The sequence below is a fragment of the Opisthocomus hoazin genome, chromosome 4, assembly GCF_030867145.1.
Source record: "Opisthocomus hoazin isolate bOpiHoa1 chromosome 4, bOpiHoa1.hap1, whole genome shotgun sequence".
In the NCBI taxonomy this organism is placed as follows: Eukaryota; Metazoa; Chordata; class Aves; order Opisthocomiformes; family Opisthocomidae; genus Opisthocomus; species Opisthocomus hoazin.
Genome location: NC_134417.1, coordinates 37,656,333 through 37,682,711, shown reverse-complemented (window position 1 = coordinate 37,682,711; position 26,379 = coordinate 37,656,333). Strand labels below are relative to the sequence as shown.

The following is a 26,379-nucleotide window of genomic DNA, read 5'->3' as shown; positions in this document are numbered from 1 at the left end:
GCTCCGGGCATGCGGGCGAGGGCGGCAGCCCCGCGCGCGATTGGCGGGGCGCGCCCCCCCCTCCCCGCCGCCGGCGCCTCCGCGCATGCGCCGCCCGCCGCCGGGCCGTGTCCCCGGTGCGTGTGTATGCGTGTGTCACCCCGCGCGCGGCGGCGAGGCCCCGCCAGCGCTCCCGGCCGCCGACGACTCGGGACCGGGCACCTAGGCAGCCGCCGGGCAGGGTAAGCGGGCTCGGGGCCGGCGCAGGGCGGCGAGCCGCCGGGGGACAGCGCGGCCCCGGCACGGCCTGACCCCGCCGCCCGCCCGGCCGGGGAGCGGGTGAGGGAGGAGGAGGCGGCGGCCCCGCGGCCCGCACCCCCCCGCGCAAGCGCCGCGCCGGCGCCGGACGAGGCGGCCGCGGCCCGGGATGGAGTGAGGAGGCCGCCGCCGAGGAGACACTTCCGCCTTGCGGGAGGCCGCGCCGGGCCCGCGGGAGGCTCCCGCCGCTCCACTTCGCCGTGCCCGCCCCCCCGCCCCCCCCCCCATGTGAGGCGGCGCGGCCGGGCGGGCTGCGAGGCGGGCCGGGCCCGGCGGCCGGCCGGGGAGCGAGAGAAGGAGCGAGGGAGCGAGGCCCCGGTGCCGGCCGGCGGGGCTCCCCGTGTGTCTGCCGGGCGGCGCCGGGTCTCCATGGCGGCGTCGGCGGCGCCGTGAGGAGGGCGGCGGAGGATTCCCTGGGCCGCGTCCTCGGCCGTGAGCGAGCTCGATGCCGAGCACCTCGGACGCGGCGGCCGGCGGGAGCGGGGGAAGCCGGGCCTGGGGCAGCGGCGGCAGCTCGGCGGCGGAGGCGGCGGCCGACAAGAAGCGGCTGCATCACCGGCGACGGAAGCGCTTCGCGGCCCAGCCGCAGCCGCCGCCGGCCCCTCACCCGCTGCTCTTCCCGCTCCTGCAGCCGCCCCTCCTGCAGCCGCCGCTCCTGCAGCCCCCGCTGCCGCCGCAGTCCCTGCTCTTCCTGGCGGCCACCGGCGCGTCCTCCTGCTGCGGGGACGGCGGGGAGCGGAAGCGGCCGCGGGGCAAGCGGCGCTCGGGCTCCCGGCACAAGCGGCGGCGGGGCCGCGGCGGGGGGGGCGGCGGCGGCGGCGGGACGCAGGAGGCGGAGAAGCGGCGCGGTAGCGGGGGGCTGAGTACGCTGGTGGAGGAGTACGACGACGTCAGCTCGCAGTCCGAAGGGCTGGTGGGAGGCGGCGCGGGCGGCGGCGCGGGCAGCGGCGGGGGGAGCCCGGCCTCCTCCTCGGGTGGGACGCAGCGGCAGAGGGGCGAGGCGGAGCGGAGCGGCCGGTCCCGCCGGGAGCACCGCGGCGGCGGCGGGCGGTCCAAGGAGCGGCACCGGGAGCACCGCCGGCGGGGGGAGGAGAAGGCGCAGCAGGAGGGGGGGGCGGCGGGCCGCGGGGCGGCCGAGGCCTCCTCGTCCTCCTCCAAGTCCCGCAGCCGCCACAACCACGCCGGGGGCCAGGACCGGGAGGGACTCAAGAGCGGCGGCGACGGCCGCAGGAAGGGCTCCCTCACCTCGCCCGGCAGCGGCAGGAAGGAGCGGGAGAGCAAAGCGCACCGCAGCCGGACGAAAGCGGCCAAGGAGCCGCCGTCGGCCTACAAGGACCCGCCGAAGGCCTACCGAGACGACAAGCCCGAACCCAAGGCGTACCGGCGGCAGCGCTCGTCCCCCAGCCCCGGCCGGGACGACAGCCCTCCGCCGCACCGCTCCTCGCAGAGCCAGCGGAGCCGCAAGTCGCTCAGCCCAGGGGGCGGCCGCTCGCCCCTCAGCCCCTATAGCCGCCGCCGCTCCCCCAGCTACAGCCGACACAGCTCCTACGAGCGCGGCGGGGATGTGTCGCCTAGCCCCTACAGCAGCTGGCGTCGGTCGCGGAGTCCCTACAGCCCCGTTATCCGGTGAGTCCGGGGCCGGGGAGGGGGGAGGGAGGGGTGGGGGAGTCACGGCTGGGGCTGGGCTGGAGGGCAGGCCGGGAGGGGCTCGCATCTCCCGACAAACGCCCTGCCTGTCGCCCTCTGGCTACCAGAAAGCTGGTGGGGCAGGGGGGAAGGGGAGCGGGACACATACGAAGATTTTCCTACCCTATCTCGGGGAGAAGGGGAGACGTGGGTGCCTGTAACACCCCTGGGAGCTAGTTCCTCTCCGTGGGAGACCACCTTGACAGAAAAAGGCTTTTTAAGTGTTAAAGGGCACGAGAACGTTTTCAGGTGAGGGCGATTGAGCGAAGATGCTTCTCAGAGGGGACAGGTTTTCTGAAGGGCCAGTTTCGATTTTTGAATCTTTGCTTGTGAAGGACAGAGATTCTCAAGTACACTTTTAGGCAGTCTGTTCCCCCATTTAAAAAGATCTGTATTAAATGTATTTGTGATAAATATATTTGCTAATCTAGAGAGTGATTAAGCTAACAGACAATTTGTGTTAAAAGTGTTTTGTGTTCTTTTGAGGTGTCTATGGAAAGACTTGGACTTCTTGTTTTGCTAGGAAAAGGAGACAATATCAAGTTTTGTTAAATTACCTTTCTGCTTTACACCACTTAGGAAAACGTATGTAAGCTCTTCTCCCAGTAAGGTTATGTACATGTATATATTTGACATGTGCTTGCAGATCATTTTCTTGCGGTTAGTTAGTAGGAGCTCAGAATGTTAAAGGGCAGCATCGCTGTGACTTTTTGAATTTTATGCAGAGAGGAAACGTGGGCTGTATCTCTCTAATCAGATACAGCGTTGCAGAATTAAAGCTCTTCAAAATACTTAAACTTGCAGCAAAATCACTGGAAATTTAAAATATTTGCTTAGTATGTATGTGTAACTGAAGATTTTTATTTCCCGTATTGGAATTTTACCGTTGCCTCGTTGTTAATAGGCTTATTTAAATTCACATCTGGACTCTGATTTTCAAGGTACCAGGTTATTTGCCATTCCACAGGCAAGAATTTTGTTTACAAGGCATTACCTGGTGCGTTGTCTGAGAACCGTTCTCTGGTGTTTCTAATGAGCGCTGTGCCTCGGTTACCATTTGGGGTGTCCCACTGTGTGTATCCAGTGAGGATGCTGGAGCTGTTCCTGTGTTTCACTGGCTGTGGGTAAGGTCTGCTGTCCTGGGTGCGCATTGAATGCTGTTTAAAGAGCATAGTAATGAAACTGTGTCCTGCTTTGTTCAGAGGAGTAGAACAAAGATGCCTTTGGAATAAAATAGTGATTGTTTTAAGGTACGGTGTTATGGAATAATTTTGTAAACAATAGGGTGTTTCAAGCAGAAAATACTGTGAGTGCTCTGAAAAACAGCGTGTTGTCGTCATCGTCGTCGTTCTCTGAGAGCCTGTTACAAATGGTTGAGGATACTCTTTCAAAATGATTTGAGTAATAGAGTAGTGGAATTATTATGTGCATAGTTTGATTTAAACACTCTAGTAATCAGATTATTTCCTGTAGATGCTTATATCCTGCAATAAGAAAGCTAATAACGTCGAGCAAATTTATGTACGCTAGGTTTGCGTTTAAGAATAGCTGTATTAGATTGACAGTCCAGTTAGTTTAGGATCGTGTCTTATGCACTGGCTGATAGGGCTGTAGTAGAAGGTACAGGCTTCTGTAGTAGAGGCTTTGTAGAGGGGACAGTTAGAGAACAAAGTTTTGTAGCAGTTTTGTGTTTGTGTTTTTCTGTTGATAGCAGGCCTGCGATTGGAAGCATGGGAGTTTAAATCTCCTGACTTTTTGTATTGTCTCTGTGCTAAGTGTGTAAATCTTGCTTGAGCTGCAGATCTGTTTCCAGGAGTTAGCTTTGTGACTTCATGCCTGCCTTCCTCCAGTTAAACTGTAATTTGCATCCCATCTTTAACTGCATGTGGATAAATTACTTTGTTAACAAATGCAGATTGTCTGGTTTACTGGAGAGGGATTGGAATGGCCGAGTGAAAAGAAGACGTTGCTATATGTGGAAAGCAAAGTTGGTCTGTCCTGATGTGGCATTCATTGTCAAAATGGCATTTTCACACAAAAGAAACCAAAAGTGTGAAGATAAGCTCAATTGTTCGTAATTTTGCCTGGTGTGGAGAAATGCAAGCTAGTGTTCCTTTGCTCCCATGCAGCGATTATGCATTATGGGGGGGAGATAAAGATGGAGGGTATTTATATGGTTGTTTTAGCCATTCAAAACTGTGTCATAATTGCTTCTTTTGGTTGACTCTGTGGTACTGTGCCCAAAATGCTGAAAACTTGCTGTGCTGTTTAGATTATGGTATAGTGGCCTTAGACTTGGTAGAATATTACGGTTTCATGAAGGCAACAGCTTCTTACAGCACCTGTCGTCCTCATCTGGATGATTTAAAGACTGAATTCTGGGCTTGTATCCAGCTATAATGGTGTCAAGACAGCAAGAACTTTGTATGTGACTGAGCATTCCAGGCTGCAAGTCTCGTTGCTCTTTTAATTCTATATCTTCCGTATGTGTCTTCCGTAAGGTTATCTAAATTACCCTGTTTATTTGGTGTGTAGAAAATGAGAACGAAGTGGTTCTAGCATGCTTGGAAAGCTCGTGTGTCTGGAGTGCTGATTTTTTCATCTAGGTCTCTGAGCTGCTTAGAGAGGAACTGCTAGTAAACAGTTGAAGAGAAGCAAGTGAAGTCAGCTTTGCTTACTTGAATCCCAGGTTTTCTCAAGCTGCAGCAACAGCACGGTTGCTGTGAGTTAAGAGTTTTGAATTGCAGTAGTGGCTCTGACTCCTGTCTTTCAGTGATGTTGCGTGGAGGTTGGTTCTGAAGAGAAGCAAAGCCTCTAGATATGAGGATATGAGCTCCGCGCTTGGAAGTTTCCCTTTGAATGGTAGACTAATTGCGTTTTACATTATAATAGCAGTAAATGCCTGTGTTTGGGGCAAACATTGTTTGAGCTGTTTCCACTCCTTAGACAAAACTTCTTTACTTGCTGCTGGTGGATTTGTATTGCTGTATTTTTTTGTGGATAGTAACACAGCTGTTCTAAAGTAGCACATGTAGATTTTAAAAATCAAAATTCTTCTGTAATACCATAAGTATGAGGTATTTATTTCTGTACTGATAAGCTGACTGGATTTTTTAGAAAAATCACAAGAAAAAGGTGGGGGGGGGGAGAAGAAAACCCCATGGTTGACAAAATAAGCAGACACAGTCACTCTGTGGAAACTAGTTTAGGATGAAAATGTAGGAAGAGAAGAACTATTTTTCATAGCTTCAGTCAGGTCATATGCTATGTGATCACACATTTAATTTAGTTGGCTGTATAGATGAGTAATCACATTTTTCCGAATTTGGTTACACCTACCCATCTGCCTAGATAAAAGTAAGTGGGTGGGGCACTACTAGCATAGTACTACTGTGTTGCTGATAGGAAAAATACAAGATTTCTTTTCTTATTGGTACTATAGAGCCATTGCATTCTCTAGCTGTACTAGTCTGTAGTAGTGAGGCTCTGCAAAATATGGATCATTTGTGTGCAAAACCAAAAAACAAGCATAGGGAAAATTGTGAAATACATATTCAGCTAGTAAATGCCTACTTTGTGGAGAAACATGGTTTCATACAGTGATAGAAGAGTAACTTTGAATCCACTAGTTCTGCTACTTTTGGACTTAAAGGAGTAGGGGAGATTTTCAGCCTTTTTTTCTGCTGGTTTGGTGAAAACAGATTTTTTCACATAAAGCTCTCTAATCTTGTTTAGTAAAACTGTATTTTGCAGAATTTCAAATGTGAAGCTGTAGGTTTTCACTGTTTGGAACAGCTAATTTTTCTAGTACGTATTGAGGCTCTCACTCTAGTACACATTTGCAGTTTATTATGATTTGATTTGTTACTTGGCAGTGGACTTTGCCTTTTGCCCAGTTGTGTTGGTGTGCCTTTCCTTTGCCTTGTTGTACTGCTTCTTTCCTTATTGTGGGAAGGGACTTCATGCAAAAAAATTCAGTGTTTAGAACGCAGCGTTTGAATTGTCTTGTTTTTTTGCTGGTTGATTTCTTTGCCGGCAGAGTTCTCACCTGAGAATATAGGGTGATAAAGCAGGTTTAAGAAACAAAATAAAATTCATATTCACAATTTTTCAATATTCCTATGCTGTGTGTATTGGAGACCCTTTTAAACATTTGAATCAGTAAGGCAAGTTATGTAGTCTTTGTGCACGAAGCAGCTGAGTAGGTGGTTGGTTGCAGACCTGCTTAGTATATAACCTTGAACTAGGGGCTAGAGAAAATAAATAAAATTAATTAATAAGGCATCAAATGAGAGTGTGCTATTACTTTACGTCTTAAAGAAAAGAATTACACGTTCGCCTGCTAGTGCAACATGGAAAAGCTGTGCTGTGAACTAGAATGTTCTGTCAGGATAATTTATGTTTCTGAGTGATTATAAATGTCTTGGAAGATCTGCAGTGAAATTTAGGTCTCCCTTTTCAAATACAGTATGACCTTACCATGCAGGGGAAGATGGCAGTGCTTAGTCAGTAGTGCAGCATTCACTGGTAGTGAGGGAGCTGGGCTACAGTGGGTGTTTTAGCCTCCTTCGGTCTGTTTGGTTTCTTGTTTTTCCACTCTTGTTCTCATGAATTCCTTTGTGCTATGTCTTGTCATAAAGTTACTGACAAAATCAGTTACCTTGTGCAACTGTAGGTCCTGATGTATTCCGAGTAGAATATTGTTTGCGCTTAGGTAACGCACATAGCTGGCTACTAGCGTGTTGGACTTAGCTTGCTCTTAAAGCGGTTAAGAAGAAAAGAGGTTTTCAAGTTTACAAACGTGAGAAGATAACACATGACTGTTCTGATTTGTCAATAAAATGTAATGCTTTTTTGTATTAAAGTAAAGGGAGGGTTGAAATGGGGAAGAAAGAAGCACCTGGAAAAGTAGCGTGGCAAGAAAAAACGTGTAAGCTGAGTGAGACCTGTGTTGCTGGAAATCTGACATGTGTAACGCTGTTGTTTTTCTTTGTGCTTTCAAATATCAAGATAGTGAAATATAGCACTTTGAAGTTCTAAGTTAATATTTGGATTTCTTTTGTTCCATGCCTGAGAATGTGGGTGATATCACATCAGTAAACTTTTTTGGTTAAATCCATTCAGAAATCTACTGTTTGGTGATTGATAAGTTAACCAGTGAAGTGCGACAGAATATTGCCTTGTGAGAAGGAGGAACATTGTAACACTTCTGAAACCTAGCTAATAACAGTTTGGTATCTTAAGTAAGTTTTTATTCAGTGACTAAATACATTGTACTAATTGAGCAGGCAAAAAAACCGAATACTGGTTTGTTTTCTGAAATCTAGGGTGCTAGGCGAAAAATATTAAAAAGAAAAAACTGTGATAACTAAGCCAACTGCTTGTATTATTGTTACTTCGGGGGGGGGAAGCATTCTTTTTGTTGTTCTGAAAAATGGAGGAAAGCAGTGCTGAGTTTTTTTTCAGGTGACTTCCTTACTAGTGCTTTCTTCCTCCATCAGTGTTTTTTAATTGCCTCTTTACATGTGTGTTTTGTAGATAATGTCTTGAACTATTTTTTCAAGTTTTATGTTATAGCTACACAAAGTATTATGTAATTACTTTGGTTTCCCTTTGCAGCTAGTCTAGTTGTGCTCATAGTTGCCTTTGTTGCTGTCTCTGGGGAAGAAAAAAAAAAAAAAGCAGCTTTATGTTAAGAATTTCTTAGTTCTGGTGCAGGCTAGTCCTACTGATACATATGGTTTTGGGGCAAATCAGTTGGTTGTTTGTTTTTTCCCCTCCATATATAGAAATGTATTGAAATCTGTATATGGTTCAGAAGTGATTTTTATGAACATCATGAAGTCTGGCAGTTGTCCTCTCTGTAGGGATGTAAACCTGTGTGAAGTGAATTCAGGATGCTCAGAGAAGACTCTTAATGGCTAAGCATGGCAAAAGAAAGTACTGCTGGGTGCAAGTAGGAAGAAACTTACCTGAAACAGGGGCTTCTGTGTGGTTGTAGCCACTGTTACTTTGTTCCTGTTTACTGTGTTAAAAACAACCTCCTAGTTAAAGATTAAATAATTGGTGGCAAATGAATGTCAGATAGGCATTTTATATATGTGTGTATGCATGCGCACACACATTTAATAGAAATCTGTTGGAAGATTTGGAGTACTGTATGTTTCAGATGTCTCTCCTGGTGTTTTTTCAGGGTCCCAGTAAAATGTTAGTGTCCTGTTAAATGGCAGACACTGGTTATTGTGTGAGCCCATTTCTGTGGTGCTGCGACTTCATCTTTTATGTCAAATGAGTGTTAGCTCTGAACAGAGTGAATTGGCGGGTTTTATAATGCGTAAGGCAACATTTCTCCACTCTCAAGAGTTCTGTAGACGCTTCTGAGGGAAAGCTTGTAAATGTCCATAGCTTTGGTTTTGTGCCGTTTTTATAGGTGGAAACTTGTACATAAGTTTTGTCTAGCCTGAGAGGTTCTCTTGGGACTCCTGAACTAAAGCCAATGAAAGAATATAGCTGAATGTTTGTGAAGATCATTAAGCTTATGAAAACACCAGATTTTATCATTGCATCATGAATAACTAGCACTTCGACAAAGCTACCTTTTACTTAATACTCGGGATCTGTCTGTTTAGTTGAAGGTGTTAATGGTTTTGCTGTAACTCCCTTGGGTCTAGCCCAGTGGACAAGGTACAGCAAGGGATTCTTGCAGTGATCTTTGGGATGCCAGAGAAACATCTAGTTTATTATTAGCATGGACATATGCTATGTAATGCAACTTTTTTTTTTTTTCTGACATTAAATAATGAAAAACTTTCAGAAAAATTAAACCAGAGATTATACTTAGTCAACATATTTCATAACTAGGCTGCTATCATTTTGATCTGCTGTTAAGGGCTGTAGTACCTGCTGGAATTGAAACTTAAATGTTTGTGTGCATGTGTATTTGCTGCCTCCCACCCACATGGATGCAATTCTGACATGAGAAAGTTACGCTATTGTCATATGAGGTGTGAAACGTGGGGTGGATGGTGATTTTTTTGCTGAGCTTGCATAAATCTATGTTCGCATCACTCTCTTGACTACTGTTGCTAAAATATATACATCAAATCGCTGTCCATGCTTGGCTTCATTACATGTTTGTTTTTGAAGAAGGTATAAAGATTTAGGTTATTTTGTCCCAGCTTTTCAAAACTGCCTCTTCCCCACCAAGTTATCATAGCTGATCAGGTGAGCGTTTGCAGTCACAAATTTGAACAGATTTTCTGATTTCATCCTTAGTAGTGATTTAAATGAACCTGTTCTATGTTGAAACAAAGTGGAAAGGAAACAGGCTTACAGTCAGACATGGTATCTCAGCTACTGTAGTGTTTTTAGATACTGATATAACTGATTTTGAGACCTTTAGGGCACGTTTTAATTTTTAAAAAATCAATACAGGTAAGGCAGGTTGCGATGAGGTCCTTGGGATGGGGGCTGGACAGAACTCTAGAATTTGAAGCGTATGTTTTGTCTGGATAGTCTCAGCCCTCCTTTTTCTTCCTGCTACTCCATCATAACTCTGTACTATGGAACTTTGTACTTGTTTACTTTACTCCAGTTTGGCCAAGCCTCTGAAAATCTTCCGTGGGATTTAAGTACTTAGATTTCAAAATAGTAATGAGAAGAACAACTTCAGCAGCATATTTCATAATGGAGCAGAAACAGGTTTTTGAATAAATTTTTCTGAGCAATATTATGTTTTTATTTGGCTTCTAATGGACGTTAATATCTCTTTACTGATGTGAACCAAAACCTTAGATTTTGGTTAAAAATTCAGAGAACAGAATTTTACAGCTTTTTTTTATTAAGGTGTAAAAACATCATTATTTCTTTGTTATCCTGCTGTGCCAGAAAATTCTATAAAACCTGCTTCCTGGCATAGAATTGAACTGTGTTAGTTTCCAAGGCTTGTCCTCATGTAGGGTGTTTTTGTTTGTGGGTTGGTTTCTTTGTCTTTTGCTTTGAAGGGTCTGTAGCCATTTGGATCAATTTCAGTTTTACCGATAGATTTTGAAGATTGTGCTATAGTGTACAGTATGCACGCCTACACATTGTTTTGAATCACTCCTACATAATCTTGACTTATCTCAATGAATTTTTATGTTGCTTTAGAAAGACGACATTTTGTAGTGCAGGAAAACAGTGTAAATTTGGAAATTAGTCAATAGTGCACAAAAAATAGAACTATCACTGTACTGCATTAAATATTTTTTCATTTGAAGCATTGGAATGTAGTTTCTTGTGTTGATAATTAAAACTGAATTAATTTTAATGTTATTAAAATTAAACTTGATGTAGGGTTGGATAGTCCTGATCATAATGATTGTAGCTGGTACTTTTTTTTTCACTCGAAAGTTTTGACAGCCACCATACACTGGTGCTGTCTTAAACTCTGAAGTTCTTGTATCTCCAAGAAATCTTATGTTTGCTATTGCTTGATACTTTTTTGTTTGTCCAGGTGATGAATACATTTGTTTTATCCTGATGATACTTTTTCTTCCCCTTCAAGTGATATACTCAGGAAAAGTAGATTTCCACCAAACTTTAATCAAGTGAATACTTGTAAATCTGGTGAACACCCTTGTAATTCTTAGTATAATATAATAGGATGAAATTCTCACTTTATTTTAATTTATTTCATAACATTTCTGTGTGGTAGCAGTGGATTAGGCTACTTTACTTGTTCTCGTGCCTTTCACTTCAATTATTTTTTTTTCCTTTTTGTTTATTGATGAAGAACTGAATCAATATTACTAGACAAACTAGGATATCCCTTTGAAAAATTGAATGAAAAATAATTCACACTAAATCATATTTTTGTGTAGTAAAAGTTTGCTTTTCTGACTGTTAGGATTTCCCCCCATACAACCCGCCCTTATTCTAGGTTGTTTTACTGCTACGAATTTGTAGATGGCATTGATTTCTCCCCCCCCTTCTGTTAGTCTCTGTTCTGATGCAGGCACAGCAGAAACCTGCTTGTGGATTATGTTTGTTTATCAGTAGCTACAAGAATTATTGAGTACTTCTGCTTTTTTGGGGAAAAAGTACAGTTACATTTCAAAAAAAGAAAGCTAAGGTTTATTATTGCTGTCTTTCCGTTGGTTACATTGTAGCCTTTAGTATTCAATATTTTTTTAAACTGACTTATTCTAATGACAGTTGTGAAAGTGAAACTTAAGAAGTTGCTGAATTACTACTTCAGTGTTATGTTTAGATTTTTCTTCTCATGTTGTAACATTAATTTCATTTTGCTGAATTCTGGTTATGTAGCCAGGTGAATTTTTCTCAAGTACTGCTTATACTAAAGGTGTTTGCACAAGTTGCATAGGATCAGATTTTCTTTCAAGGAGGAAAATATCTCTGAGAAGTAGTGAGGAAAAAACAAACGTCTGTCCTGTAGGTATACGTGTATTTTGCAGTTCTGTAATGAGAGAAACTACATCTAAGAAAGCCTTAACGTTTTCTAACAACCTGTTTAAGTGTAGAATCTTGATTTATTAATATTAACTCTGTAGATTTTTTTAAATACGTGATTTTTCCTAATTCATAGTCTTTGCTTTATTCTATAAGCATGGTGGTAATGGCTGGTTTCAAAAAAGTTTGTCAAAAAAGGAGATACACTGAGAAAGCAGCTAGAGTAAAACTTAACTGGGTAAACCTTTACTTTTTTGAAACAGGAGATCAGCAAAATCTCGAAGCAGAAGTCCATATTCATCAAGGCACTCAAGGTCTCGTAGCAGACACAGATTGTCTAGATCCAGAAGTCGTCACTCAAGTATTTCTCCTAGTACATTGACTCTGAAGAGCAGCCTGGCTGCTGAGCTGAACAAAAACAAAAAAGCGAGAGCTGCTGAGGCAGCCAAAGCCAGTGCAAAAGCTTCCAATACTTCAACACCTACGAAGGGAAACACTGACACTGCTGTAAGTGCACCGCAAGTGAATAATGTAAAGGACCTGAAGAAGATAAAAACTGAGCATACACCGTCTCCTACAAGCAGCGCAAATTTGAAAAATGACAAGACGAAAGCAAAGGTCTCAATTCCTGAAACAAAAGGGGAAAATAATTTAATTGCAGACAAAATTACTAAACAGAAACCTACAGCAGTAAAAGAGAATAAATTAACTGTTGTGAAACAGCTACCGGTCGCTGTAAAAGAGAAAAGCAAACCAAGTACACCAAGTGTAGTAACCAAGGAAAAGGACCGAATTGTTGCACTACCAACCTCCACATTGCCACCCTTGCCTTTGCCTCCCACGCTGCCTGAAGATAAAGAAACTGATAGGTGAGTTGTGAGATAGATTGGCTCTTTGGGGTGGTCTGTTTCTTTTTGTTATTACTGTCATTGTTATGGTGTAGTCTTTTTTATTGTTTTTATTTCCTTTGGAAAACAAATAGAGTCCTATTTGCTAGATCAGGCTGATGCATTAGGTAGTTCATTCTTGCTCTTCAGTTGTTCAACATGGCAGTTATCAGTGAACTGCAGGTATTTGAACTTAAAAGAAAAATTTAACTGTTTCTTGGGAAGGATTTAGTCTAGGAGGAATCTTTTGATAAAATGTACACTAAAGAGATGATTTAAAATTGCGGGTACATAAGAGATTTGGGACTACTGCAAGGATGCATTTGGAAGGCAATTGTTTTTCTAGCTGTGTGTTATTTTAGTACAATTTATCTCAGAGATCAATATTTTGAGTATCTGTTACAGAAGTGAGGTTCATGGCTTGTCATTTGTATTAACTTTTGAAGTGTAAAATTGGTCTGTAGTGAAGAAATTAATGTCTATATTCCAAGTGTCATCTAACTTTAGACTACATTAAGCCTCTTCATAGCCTAACAGAGAATGCACGCTATGATTTGTATTGGAAAAGCTACATTTTTTTTTTACTCGGTGTTACATGCCTCTCACATGTATACGAGAAATCAACTTACAAAAAGTAAAACAGAATTTCTTAGCATTGAAGTAATAACTAAATTAAGTGTGATATATCTTTGTAAAAAATCAAAGTGTAAAAGAAAAACTTAAAACCTTGTGAATTTATTTACATGTCATGTCTGTGAAACTACCCTGTCTTCTCTTGCTCTTTAAGAAGTGTGTAGTGTTTCTTTGATTAGTAAAAGTAGTTCTAACTAGAGGTGTAAATGTTTCTGTTGTGTTCATCAGGATGCACAGGAGGCCTTGGCAAATAAATACAACTTAACAAGGTATTAGACAGATTTTTTTTTTTCTAGCAGTAAAAGAGAAATCTTGTTTCTTGCCCTTCAGCATGCTAGCAAATGTCATTCCAGTTGTTCAAAATCACATCTGTGCGGTGAGTGTACGGTTGCATTTAAATTTATGACAAAGCCATCCTCTCCAGCTAAACAGGATTTCTGACACTTATTTGAGAGCAAGATTTACTGTTTCAATGAAAAACTAGGCTAACTAGTTTAACTAAATATATGACTGGCTTTGCAGTGTTAACTGCGATAATACGCAATATGATTTCATCTTGAAGCTGGCTAATTGCTTCTCATTATTAGTATTTTTTAGTGTAATACCTGTGTAAGTATAGCTAAACTGCACAAAGGAGTTAAGCTGCAGTTAAACAGTTCTGTCAGTGCTGGGTTCATTCTCCTTTAAAGAAAAAAAAAGAATCATAGCGCTTGCAAACAGCTGCGTTAGAAAGATTAATGACAAGCGATAGAATGTCATTTATGCTTTGCTTAGTTTTGCTTGTAGGATCTTACAAACTTGAGATTTGTGATTACAAATCATGATAAAGCTTAAGTCATCAAAGAAAAATGATCAATGCTTTTTACGGAAGAGGAGGGCAAAGGTCTTTGCCACAGGCTCGGAGTTACTATGGGGAAATTGTGCCAACAAAGCAAGCGTGATGCTATGCAGAACTGGCTGGTTCCTAATGTGTTGGTTGTGAGGTTCAGTAAGAATGTGGTAAACCCACAAATAAACTACTTAAAGGAACAGCAGTGTTGCAAAACCACTGTGTAGGTTGGCTGAAAGGGAAAACTGTTGTGGCGGTCAATGATGTATGATTTAACAAACCTGAAAAAAGGGTGCTCTTGGCTGCCTCTGGTTTTCATGTAACACTTCTAAAATCAGAACCTCTCATATATTATACTTTCACTAATATTGAAAGTTTAGGGGCAAAATTGTGAGAGAAAGACAAATGTGTGAACTTAAAAACTAAGAATTTTTCTTTACCATGAAAATTACATGCTCTGTCCAAAGGTGGTTTAGTCTTTGTAGCATGCTACTTGTTACATTTGTGGTGAAGACAGTATATGCTTCCTTGAGGTGCCTCTTTAAATTCAGGCAGTGGCAGCTTGAGAAGCGGTAGAAGACATCCAAGTGTTCTGTTTTCACAGGGAATCATAAGCAGAAACACTGGAATGCTTTATTTATTTATAAAAAGATTGCTAATTGCAATTAATGTAAGAAAGAAAATACGCATTCTCCTTGATGGAAGATAGCAAGATCTCTCCATTTACTGAAGTTCCTACTGTATTTATGAAACTAAGTGGATAAGAAGTTGCAGAAAATCCTCCAGAAAAGGTTCCCGAAGGAGGATACTGACAGTAGAATAGCGTGATTTGGCAAATGCAACGATCTTGGAAAGTGTCCCGTCAAAGCATGACAGAAAGTTTTCTATCAAGATAAATGACAAAGTTTGAAATTCAAAGAGAGAATACTACGTGAGAGTCCTGTGGGGGAGAAACAGTTATGTAATTATATCAAGTTTAGAGATGGCTGTGGCTTTGAAATGGCTGGGTATGCAGTAGCTGCACAAATCTAGCTAAACTAAATGAAATTCTGGTAAAATGGAACCATGTGTTTAAAAAAAAAAATATCCTGCAGCAAGTGTGATGTTTTCAGAATTTCCCCATTAGAACAGGAAGAGCATCTCTAGAATTATTGTGTATAGTAATTTTTAAAGGAATACATTGCTGTGTATGTGTTTGGGGGATTTTTCTCAAGACAGAGATTGACTGTCAGTATCTGTTACCTGATTATGGTTGATGATTAAAAAATGGTCAGATATCAGTAATCCATGGCAGAAAAACATTTAGGCGTTTTTTCATCAGATATTTTTTTTCACTTTATTTGTGTACTGCTCACTAGAAACCTGTCGAATCTGGAGTGTTTCAGCAAATGTAGGAGGTTGGAGTCTGTAAATGAGTTGATGTGGACTGCCTCATGATGCCCTGCAGTGTTACTGTAACCACAAAGCTCCTTATCTCTGGAGAGCAACATTGTAGTCAACTGGATTAGGGTAATCTGTTCTTCTATATGAGAAGTCAGAGGGCAGGCTTTACCACTTCTGATGTCTGGCAGCACCTGAGTTCTAAGTATTCTTAATAGTCTAGGCCATAAGCTTGAGAAGAGGCTTGTGTGGCAGAAGAAATCTGTCCTGGTGAGGCTTGCTGTGTCATCTCACCTCAACTTTCACCAGAAAGATCTGGTTTCATCATTTCAGTAGAATTTTGGTAGTTAGCTGTACATCTTCCAGAGACCTGTTTGTGACCCATTTGTAAAGCATAAATCAAAGTCCTGCAGATTCTAAGAGCAGATATTTCAAATGTTGATGCATCGAATCAGAATGTATTTTCAAAAAATAGTTACAATAAGCTTTCTTGTACGTATGTTAATATCATTCTACTGTGTTAAACTTATTAGCAAAACTGTGTCTTTTTTAATAGTTTGCGAGAGAATCTTTCATCAAAGTCAGTAAAAGAAACAGAGAAGAAACTTCGCCATCTGCTTGCAGACTTGCCACTTCCACCTGAGTTGCCTGGAGGAGCTGACTTACCCAAAAGTCCTGAAGAAAAGAAACCAGCAGTTCAGTTACACAGCAAGAGAAGACCAAAGTAGGTTTATTAGATTTCTTTTTTTAAAGCCTATCAAGCAAGTAGAAGTGATAATAGTTTCTTTAAAATACATTCTTTTAAAAATGTTTCTGCTTTTTAATTATTTTTTTAATATTAATGAGGCTTGAATCGGACTGCGTGGTTTATTGCCACTTAATGGTGGTAAGCCAGTTATCTAGTAATGTCTCGTAAATATTCAGTATTGAGGTTTTTTTCCAAGATTAAGACAGTCCTTAGATATACTAGCTGTATTCTTAGAAATACTGCTTATTTTCTAGAATATGTGGACCACGACACGGTGAAACGAAAGAAAAAGAAATAGACTGGGGAAAGCGTTGTGTGGATAAATTTGATATCATTGGTATTATTGGTGAAGGCACTTATGGACAAGTTTACAAAGCCAGAGATAAAGACACAGGTAAGTTCAAAAAAGTAAATGTAATCTTACAATTCTAAAGCGAACAGGTTTTTTGGTTTTGTTTTTATATTGAGTAAAATTTGTGGTATTTTGCCCTCTAATGTTTCTGACAGTCGCTAGCTGATAGTAGGAAGAGAATCTGCCTCTGTGCAACACAGTCCTGAAGTGTTGCATGTTGGGTATTTTTGTTGTAGTGTAAGTGACTTTACAACAGTGATGTAATTTTTTATTTTCCTGTTAAACTACTGCTCGAATGAGCAAGCAGCCACCACTAGGATACTTAAGAATGTTGTCACTGCTTCTAAGTAGATACTTCACTGAAATTGATTCTTCATATGTGCTCTATGTTGCTTGATCATTTTATGTTCAATGAGCAATTCTTTTCTGTGACTGCTTGCCCTTCTGCGTTCTTTGTGTGTGCTTTGAATGCTGGATAATTTTCTCCTTCATCAGTAAATCAATCACATAGGACCACATACCAGCCTCTTCCTTCTTTCTGATCTCCAGAAGAGTGAGCAGTATAATTAGAATGCCTTCTTCATTCTTCACTTGTGCTTCTCTCAGTTTGTAAACTTCAGTTCTTAAGTGGAACTGTCACAGATTTTATTTTTTACCTCCTACCTTGGGGACCATTGTATATCATTGTTAGGAGCTTCTGCCTGCTCTCCTGTGGTTTGGTTCTTCGCACATTTACTTTTCTAATCTTACCGTAATCATATTGCCTCTTTAACAAGCTTCAGGTTGTTTGTGTGTGGCAGTCATTTCGTCACCTCTGGTAGAAGTTGTCGCTCTCTGTATTGAATGGGCTTATACCATTATAGCAAACCTTCTGTTAGCTTTGGATTCAAATCCTGTGCGAAGAGTTGCATTATGGCCTTTGAGATACCTTATACAGCAAGTGGTACAATGGGCTTTCAAAGTAAGTGGACATTGTGCTGTACTGGAATGTGATCTATTATGTTTGTGTCATACATGTTGATGTAGGATAAGTCCTTTTTAGAGCTAATAAAGATACCTGTGCTGTCAGTAAACTTCCCAGACACAGCAATAAACTTATAAGAAGAAAATGGTTGAGCTGACATACAATCTTTAGATATCCTCTATCATGAGTAGGTCATGCTCCTGCCGTTTTGCAGAATCTAGTGCTGAGTTTCAGCATCCGTGCAGGGACAGGAACGACTCTCAGACATTGATGCAATGCACAGTCGATTCACTTTATTGCTCCACTTGCGTGGTTATATACATTTTTCATATCTGCACACACGATCACGCTTACTCGGATAAAGCTACAGACATAAATCACGCGCTGTTCACATGCCCCACATTCCCTTATGATTGGCACTATGCACTAACGCCAATAGCAACAGACTGCCTCCACGTCCTTGAACACATCTTGTTTTTGCTAACCCACCTCATGTGCACTATCAGAACTTTCTCAATTGTTATGATAACTGCCCTTTCCAGCAGCCTGTTCAGTTATGCTAACTGTTTTGCTTAAGCGGCCTAGTCATGCTAACTCTCAAGCTACATCGACCCCAACAATCTAGCTTCATCCAGCCTAGCCTACAGTAAAATAATAAGGGAGATTTCTGCTCACTGTAAACGTGGCAGTGACACTTCTGTTTGTAGAAAGTATACTGATGATTGTGAGAAATCTTTAGTTGTCTGCCTCATATCTTGAACTACGTAGTATTTCTGGCTAGATGTGTGTTCTGACCTGTGGTGAAGTAGTAGTAAGAAATCCAGAGCAGACAGAGACCTCTGTCTCTAAAGTTGCTGTTGCTAGTCACTCTTATATGGGGCTTTATTGTTAGAGCCGGTATGGAATATCAGGGCACAGGTGAGTGAACTACGCAGGAGGAAGACGACAGCACTTACAGTGGGTTAGCTGAAAATTCTCATTTATAGTTTTGCTTCTCTGTGTGATTGTTTCCCAACAATGGTTAGTTCTGTTTCTGCTCAGCGTGCTGTTTGGTGCGAATATCAAAAAATGTTAACTGTTAAATCTATTCAGAAATAGTAGCGAATGGGAAGGGTTTCAAAAAGAAACGAGCAAACTCAATACTAAATTACATTGTTTGGTTGCTAATTGTAGTGTTTTTTATTTAAATTGTCTCTTAGGGGAAATGGTAGCACTAAAGAAAGTGCGTCTGGATAATGAAAAGGAAGGGTTTCCAATTACAGCTATTCGGGAAATTAAGATTCTTCGACAGCTTAATCACCAAAGTATTATCAATATGAAGGAAATAGTGACAGATAAGGAAGATGCTTTGGACTTCAAGAAGGACAAAGGTATGTATGCTGACACAGGAGTAGCTCTTTCTGGTTCTGTGCTTAATACGGTAGTCTGCTACACTGGACTTCAAGTCAAGCTTCACTAAAAACTATGTTTGCAAATCATGATGCTTGACAAGGGTTTTTTTTATTTAATTACCAATAGAAGTACTTTATTTAACTCAGCTATGCCTTTTGCTCATAGAAACATTTTTGCAAATGTTTTATGGGATAAAAGAAAATTTATTACTTGATTCCAGTTTTGCTGGAGAAGAACAGGTGTTCGACTCCTTGACCACTCATGGAGTAGGGAGGTCAGCAACATTAGGAAGGTCTTAATTGTGTGCTTTTTTAGCCTTTTATTTTCCTCATAGTATTTTATCATATCATTTATAGTATTGTATGCTCAATGCTGAAGAGATGTTTTTCATTGTAGGCCTTGGTGTTATTTGAATTGTGCTCCAGTTATGTTTTTCATAATTGGACATGTGTGTCTTGAAGGCTAGAGTAAGGATAAATGAAAAAAATTGAAAAATGAGATTTCATTGGTGGTGGTGGCATTTTTTCCCAAATAGAAAGCATGCAGACTGGTACCCTTTTGGTTCCTTCAGTGTTAAGCCCAGACTGTTTGAGCTCCTGCAAACTCCTCATCTTAGAGAATCAAGCAGACAGAGTGGAAATCGTTCAGTGTTGTTGCTTTGTACTTTTGATGTTGGAGGGGTCATTTCGTTTTTGGAGGCTGTTTCCTTTTAGCTCCAAGTCTCATAAACCTGTCATTTTGGGGTATTTTAGTGTCCTGTGGGCAATTTGATACATGGTTTGGCTGAGGGCGGTGTTTGGAATGTGATACCTGTGTTTCTTCCCTGCTCTTCCTCCCTGAGTTGCTATGCAGTGTGCCTGGCACCAGTGCGGATAGAAAACATCACGTGTACTGCATAGCCAGCAGAAACATCGGGTGACGTTGTGATGAGTCAGAAGATGACTGTCAGAATTAAGCAGGAATTAGTCTGGGTTTTTTTTCTAGCATTTTTAGAATGTACAATACCTTGAAGGGCGTACAGCACTAACACGCTTTTTCATTGTGTTTAAAAGCAGGAAGCATCTAGCAAAGGAGTTTCTCTAGGTATGTGCAGGTTCAGTGGTCAGCACCCACTATGAATCCTGGCAGTCTACAACAGCCAGTTTAGGCTTTTCATGTGAATCTTGTACTGAGTTTTAATTAGGTCTAACCTAATTGGCTAATGAGACCATACTGAGCCTTGACTTAATACTTAATGACTCATTAATTAATTTTCTCCCTTTCTCTTTGGTGGCATGTCTACGATTGAATTGTATATTTTTTTTGTGTACTTCAAACTGTGTCTCATTAATTTCAAATGTATATTTTTGTCCAAGTCTCTGGTTGTGCTTTTGATATTGCTTTCGATTTAATTTCTCATTCTTCTTTCATAACTTGTTAAAACAATTACATTTTCAGAAAATTTGCAAGAGAAGGGGCTTCTCTAGAAATGCGAGAATAAAATTAGTTTCTGGTAGTCTCTTGAAAGCATTAGCATGATAATGAGGCTGTGCTATTATGATTTGTCTGTGGCAAGATGGAAGTTGTTGTTGGTGGTTTTTTTTTTTGGGGCACTGCATTCTGTATTTCTCTAATGAGTAGTTCATTGTGAGATGGGGATTTATAGCTGAGACGTGGCCAAATTGCAGTCTGTGCAGGGAATGAATGCAAGTGGGAGGAAGTTTGGTCATTTTCACGGTAAATCATTGCAAACATAAAAGTCATCTGCTTGGCTTAAGAAGGAGACGTTACAAAAGTGGTAGCGATGTGTTGCTCAGGCAGGGCTTACAGTAGAAGCAAAGTGTTTTGCCCTTTGATGAACATGCTTATGCTTAATTTATGTTATATGCTTATCTTAGCTTTGGAGTATAACTCTTACAAAACCCTGCTGATAACCCATTTGTAAAAGTAGGGAATGAGAACATTGCTGCCAACACGTGTTCCTCTAGTGAATATGAGATAAGTTAATTTTCTGTCTAAGGTCATATCCTGGCCTGTTACTCGTCTGCTTATTCACTTAAGGTGTGTTGTTTTTTTTTTTTTTGTTGGATCTCAGTAGTTTAAAATGCATCAAATTTAATTTTCTGACAATTATGTAGATGTTCAGCTCACTTTGTACAGTATTTGTTTTAAAGATGCTTTGTAAGATAGTGCCATTTGCCTGCAAACCAGCAATGGCTTGGCTTGTACAACTTTGTCCCGATACTTCGAGCTGAGTTACATGTTTTTAAGTAACATAATCCTATGTCTTCCAAACTTTGGAGTAGCTGATTTGTCTTGATATTTTCAACAGCATTTTACTTTTAAAGAAAGTGGAAGAAAAGTATATCTGTGTTTTATCTATCCTGGCTAGCTTGGGGTGTAAGTTCAACAATAGGAACAGCTTCAGTAGATGGGATTGGTTTTATTCTTTCTAGACCAGCCATTAGAAAAAGAAATATTACCAGTTGGAGCAGTGTATTACAAACTTTGTAAGTGTATTTCCATCAGTAGAAATACAGCACATCAGACAGCACAGTTGTTTGTATAGGTTGGGCACATGCACAGCTGAGTGGGTGATACATGGGTCTGCTATACTGAAGATCTGAAGTTTTTGACTTTGGAGTCTTCATTGTGCATGAGGCATGCTTGATGATAAACTTGGAGAATGGCATTACTGGTTGGTAATGTCACATCTTGATTCTGAGGCACGATCCTGCCAGGTAGAATGTATATGTTGAACGTGGTGAGGAGTATCCATTCTGCATGTGTCTCATGCAGGCTTTTCTCCCCTACCCATCATTCAGAGGGAGACGGGTGACCACGCAAGCTTAGGGATGGGAACACATGACTCATCGTTTGTGTTCTGTCTTCTGTGTACATCAGTGTAACAGCTGTCTTTAAAAAAAAGTAAATATGCTGAACATGCTGTTAAAACCTCTTCTGCTTCTCTCAGGACGTTAAGCCTGATTTGACTTGATAGCACCGATGAGCTATAGTTTCCATTCAGTATTTTCCTGAAATCTTAGAACTCGGGTTAGTTTTGTGGAAAAAGTTTTCTTCTAGTGAGCTAGTACAGGAGCAATTGTGAGTGTCAGTCTTCAACAGTAATAGAAGCAGCCTGGCATTGTTGGTACTTACGACCAAGTCTGGCAACTAAACTTTGCTTTGCTTTTCCTTTTTGTTTGCTTGATGGTAGTTCAAATTAATTGGAGCTCACGTTCATGAACTTCAGTTCCTGTCCTTTTGAAGCAGGAGGATTGTACTTTGCAGAAGCTCTTCATCTTCTCTTAGTGTTTTTTTTTTTTTTGTTTGAGAAAGTTTGTGTGATGTTCCCTGTGCAACAGTAATTGAAGAAAGCAAGATTTACAACAGAAGTTGAAAACAAAGCTACTTCCTATGTATATTCAAATCTATACACCTCATAAGCTAAGTTAGTTGAGCCACTTAATCAGTTATAAAGTGAATTATTGGAAAAAAAAAAAACCCTTTGGGCTTTTGTCAGCCCTGCTTTGTTTTGTTAGTGAGTCTGTCATTTATATGATTTAGGTGTCTGTCTCTCTTTAATTTGGGCACCCGAGATGGTCCTTCAGTTCTCAGCTGCCTCTCTTGTAAGCTAGACGCTGTTTGCAAGTGCTCAACAGTCTAGCTATGGGACTGCCACGGTCTCTTTTTATTAGACATGTGGAGAGTGCCTAACGTAGCTTTTGTTGGTCGGAATGTAAAACCAGTAGGTGTACTGACTGACAGCTCTTCCTCCTTTGAAGTGGTAGAGGCATTTTCAATTGCTGACCCGAGGGAGAATGTAAAATGTTGCATGGGATACTAGTGAAAAAGTTATCGTTAACATTGCAGCCTGGTTTTTTTTTTTTTTCTCTGTGTGTGGATTGTCTGTTTGGATTGTGTATGTGTGTTTCTATAATTCATTTTAAGATCTAAGTTTACTTTAGATAGATTAAATTTTGAATTGGTTTGCAGTACAAATTAACAAACCTTTTTAAACGTGAAGTCAGTATTTATCCCGACAGTACTGTAGTACATGTGTCAAAAGGACACTGACTCTGTGGTACACTATCGTATGACTAGCAGGTTACTTTCTCACAGCCATCAAGGAGTACTTGGTGTGTCTGAAAGCTTGTGGTTTGAAAGGAGTCGGTGGCAGCAATCATACAGTCATTGGAGAGTACTTCACTATGGGGTTCCTTCTCTACTTGTATTGTAGCTAGCTTTATCCGGGTTTCCCGGGGAATTCACAGAATCATAGAATGGTAAGGGTTGGAAAGATCATGTGGTTCCAGCCCCCCTGCCATGAGCAGGGACATCTTCCACCAGACCAGGTTACTCAGAGCTCCATCCAACCTGGCCTTGAACACTGCCAGGGAGGGGGAATCCACAGCTGCTCTGGGCAACCTGGGCCACTGTTTCACCGCCCTCATGGTGAAGAATTTCTTCCTAATGTCTAATCTGAAACTGCCCTCTTTTAGTTTAGAGCTGTTCCCCCTTGTCCTATCACTACACACCCTTGTGAAAAGTCCCTCTCCATCCTTTGAGTTGACTAAGACCAAATTGATCTGAATTTCGGAAACCTCTAATGATCTACAGCTTGCCTTGCTGCTCCCAAAATAGCTGATAGAAACTTCTTACTCAAAGAATTCTAATGCTACAGCTAAGTTACGAGGAATAATGCAACTGCTTGAGTGGTGCTTCCCTTTTGTGTGTGCTGTACTGGACTGGTCTGGAATGAGTGCAGACCTAATTGTGAGGCTTTTCAACTTCATCCATGTTATGGCAAAATGAGAAAAATCCCTGATTATTAATCAAAAATTTCTGATAAGCTTGGTTTACTTTTCCTCGGCTATTTGTTCAGTTTCTTATTTCCCTGTAGTATGTAATGAACAAAGACAGTATTTACTCCAGGGCTTCAGTATGCCCTTGGCTGGTAAGCCTATTTCAGGATATGTTTCCATGTACGTGCAGTTTGGGTTGGATTTGTTTCGAGAAGAGAATGCAATTGAACTTGGAATAGGAGAATAATACTGTCATCAAAGAATAATTTAATATTGGGTGAAAATGAAAAAAAAAGTATAAATTCTGTTTTTATTAGACTAAATTTGTCTTAGAAAATTTTGTGATATCTAAATGGAAAAACGAGTGTAGCAGTGATGCTTTCTTTAGTCTTAAGGTGATTACTTCGGCAGCTATGCTTTTATTTGGTGTTTCAAATCAGAAAATAGGTTTATAAAACATGAGTAGAAAGAAAAGATGAATGTCTGTTTAAGGGACTTTAAGGAATATAAACGTTAAACTTCAGGGAATTGCTGGACAATTTCTTCTTTAGTTTTCAGGCTCTGTTTGATAAAATTCTGTGTAGAACTGTCTTGGAATACAGTGTATCATGAGTTCCAGAAGAGAAATGTTAAGGAAATGGAAGAGTAAATATAGTCCAATTATCTCTAATCAATCAAGGGGGGGGAGAAAAAAAATTAAAAAAATCTTATGTTTTGCATAGAAGCAGCTGAGGAGGCCTATTAGCGAAACTGAAATCTGATGGAGTCTCATCTGAACAGCCAGTACAGAACAAAATCTTGAAAACCTGTTCAACAACTTCAGCATTGTATGTACCATGCGCTGAATGAGGCAAGGGTCCTTCTGTTTTTTTAAGCATTTTTGTGTTTCAAGATGCTATTGTAATGCGTATATACAAGGACTGAATTATAATTTTCACATAATAAGGCACCTCTGGTCTCCCAGTTCTTGATCTGTACCTAATCATATTATTTTGAGAAACCCCAAACGTTTTCCCTATGAAACTACACTTGGAAAATATTTGCTTAAAAGCTGTCATTGTGTAGGCTTTTGGATCATTCTGCCCTGCTGCTTCCCCCCTTCCCCAGCCCGAAGCACTTGTATCTTTGGAACAAATGTGTGACTTGGTGTCCTGCTTTTTTGGATCTGCGTGATTTGATGACAGTCCGAAAAAATCCAGAGCCTGCCTGTGTCACAAAAATGCAAAGTATGTTTTGTCAGGTTTTTTGGCCCCTCAGAAAATCCTCTGCATGTTACAGATCATCAGTGCCATGTTTTGTTGACTTACTCATTTTGTATACATAGCTTTACAGCTTTATACCCCAGCTCATTTTGTGTTTTTGTTAAGAAAACTGCTGCTGTTATAGCTCTATGACGTGAAATGTATGAATGAGAGGAGGAGATGTGTTAATTCTTTAATTGTTCTAAACTGGTATCTCACTTTCTGACCCTTATGAACCTTAATTTACAAAATGATTGAAAAGATGAATTTTTCTAAGTGCAGACAAAAGGAGTAAGGCTAGGATTGTTTCCATCCATGTGAGTCTCCTTTATTTATTGCATACCTCCCTAATAGATTCAGCTGCTGTCTCTTATCCCATATTCAGAAGTAGGCAATATTACTACTGTTCAGCTGTTTCAGTTGCTGCTCCATCAATGTGCTGTGACATTAAGGTTTCTTATTATAGAATCATAGAAAGTTTTGGGTTGGAAGGGACCCCTAGAGGTCATCTAGTCCAACCCCCCCGCAGCGAGCAGGGACACCACTAACTAGATCAGGTTGCTCAGAGCCCTGTCCAACCTGGTCTTGAATGTTTCCAGGGATGGGGCCTCCACTACCTCTCTGGGCAACCCGTTCCAGTGTTTCACCACCCTCATTGTAAAGAATTTCTTCCTTATATCCAGCCTAAACCTACCCTGTTTTAGTTTAAAACCATTACCCCTCGTCCTGTCACTGTTGTCTCTACTACAAAGATTGTCCCCATCTTTCCTATAGGCTCCCTTTAAGTACTGAAAGGCTGCAATCAGGTCTCCCCGCAGCCTTCTCTTCTCCAGGCTGAACAGCCCCAACTCTCTCAGCCTGTCCTCATAGGAGAGGTGCTCCAGCCCTCGGATTATTTTTGTAGCCCTCCTTTGGACCCGCTCCAACAGTTCCATGTCCTCCTTGTGCTGAGGGCTCCAGAGCTGGGCGCAGTACTCCAGGTGAGGTCTTACCAGAGCAGAGTAGAGGGGCAGAATCACCTCTCTCAACCTGCTGGCCACGCTTCTCTTGATGCAGCCCAGGACACGGTTGGCCCTCTGGGCTGCCAGCACACATTGCCAGCTCATGTCCAGCCTTCCGTCTGTCCGTACCCCCAAGTCCCTCTCAGCAGAGCTGCTCTCGATCCTTTCATCCTCCACCTGTATTGATAGCAGGGATTACCCCAACCCAGGTGTAGGACCTTGCACTTGGCCTTGTTGAACCTCATTAGGTTCACACGAACCCACCTCTCCAGCTTGTTCAGGTCCCTCTGGATGGCATCCCGTCCTTCTGGTGTCTCAACTGTACCACTCAGCTTGGTGTCATCTGCAGACTTGCTGAGGGTACACTCGATGTCGCTGTCCATGTCATTGATAAATATATTGAACAGCACCGGTCCCAGTATGGACCCCTGAGGGACTCCACTCGTCACTGGTCTCCATCTGGACATTGAGCCGTTGACCACTACCCTTTGGCTGCGACCATCCAACCAATTCCTTATCCACCGAACGGTCCACCCATCAAATCCATGGCTCTCCAATTTAGAGAGAAGGAAGTTGTGGGGGACCGTGTCAAAGGCTTTACAAAAATCCAGGTAGATGACATCCATAGGTTTTCCCTTGTCCACCCTTGTTGTTACACCATCATAGAAAGCCACTAGGTTGGTGAGGCAGGACTTGCCCTTGGTGAAGCCATGCTGGCTGTCTCGAATCACCTCC

The 26,379-nt window shown here is 41.8% G+C and overlaps 1 protein-coding gene across 6 annotated transcripts in view; it reads left to right on the top strand.

The window, feature by feature from the left end:
* Positions 1-540: 540 nt before the first annotated feature.
* Positions 541-26,379, top strand: part of CDK13 (cyclin dependent kinase 13) — a 50,796-nt gene continuing 24,957 nt past the window's right edge. For 5 of the 6 annotated variants that reach the window (XR_012763708.1, XR_012763707.1, XR_012763706.1 and 2 more), the window contains exons 1-5: positions 542-1,923; positions 11,697-12,302; positions 15,719-15,886; positions 16,165-16,304; positions 18,426-18,596. Coding sequence is in view for 3 of the 6 variants with exons in the window: in XM_075418590.1 (XP_075274705.1) it covers positions 743-1,923; positions 11,697-12,302; positions 15,719-15,886; positions 16,165-16,304; positions 18,426-18,596 (2,266 nt within the window). In the remaining 3 variants the exon portion in view is untranslated. Of the gene's footprint in view, positions 1,924-11,696; positions 12,303-15,718; positions 15,887-16,164; positions 16,305-18,425; positions 18,597-26,379 lie in introns of all 6 variants that reach the window. The other variant, XM_075418591.1, reaches the window with a different exon arrangement.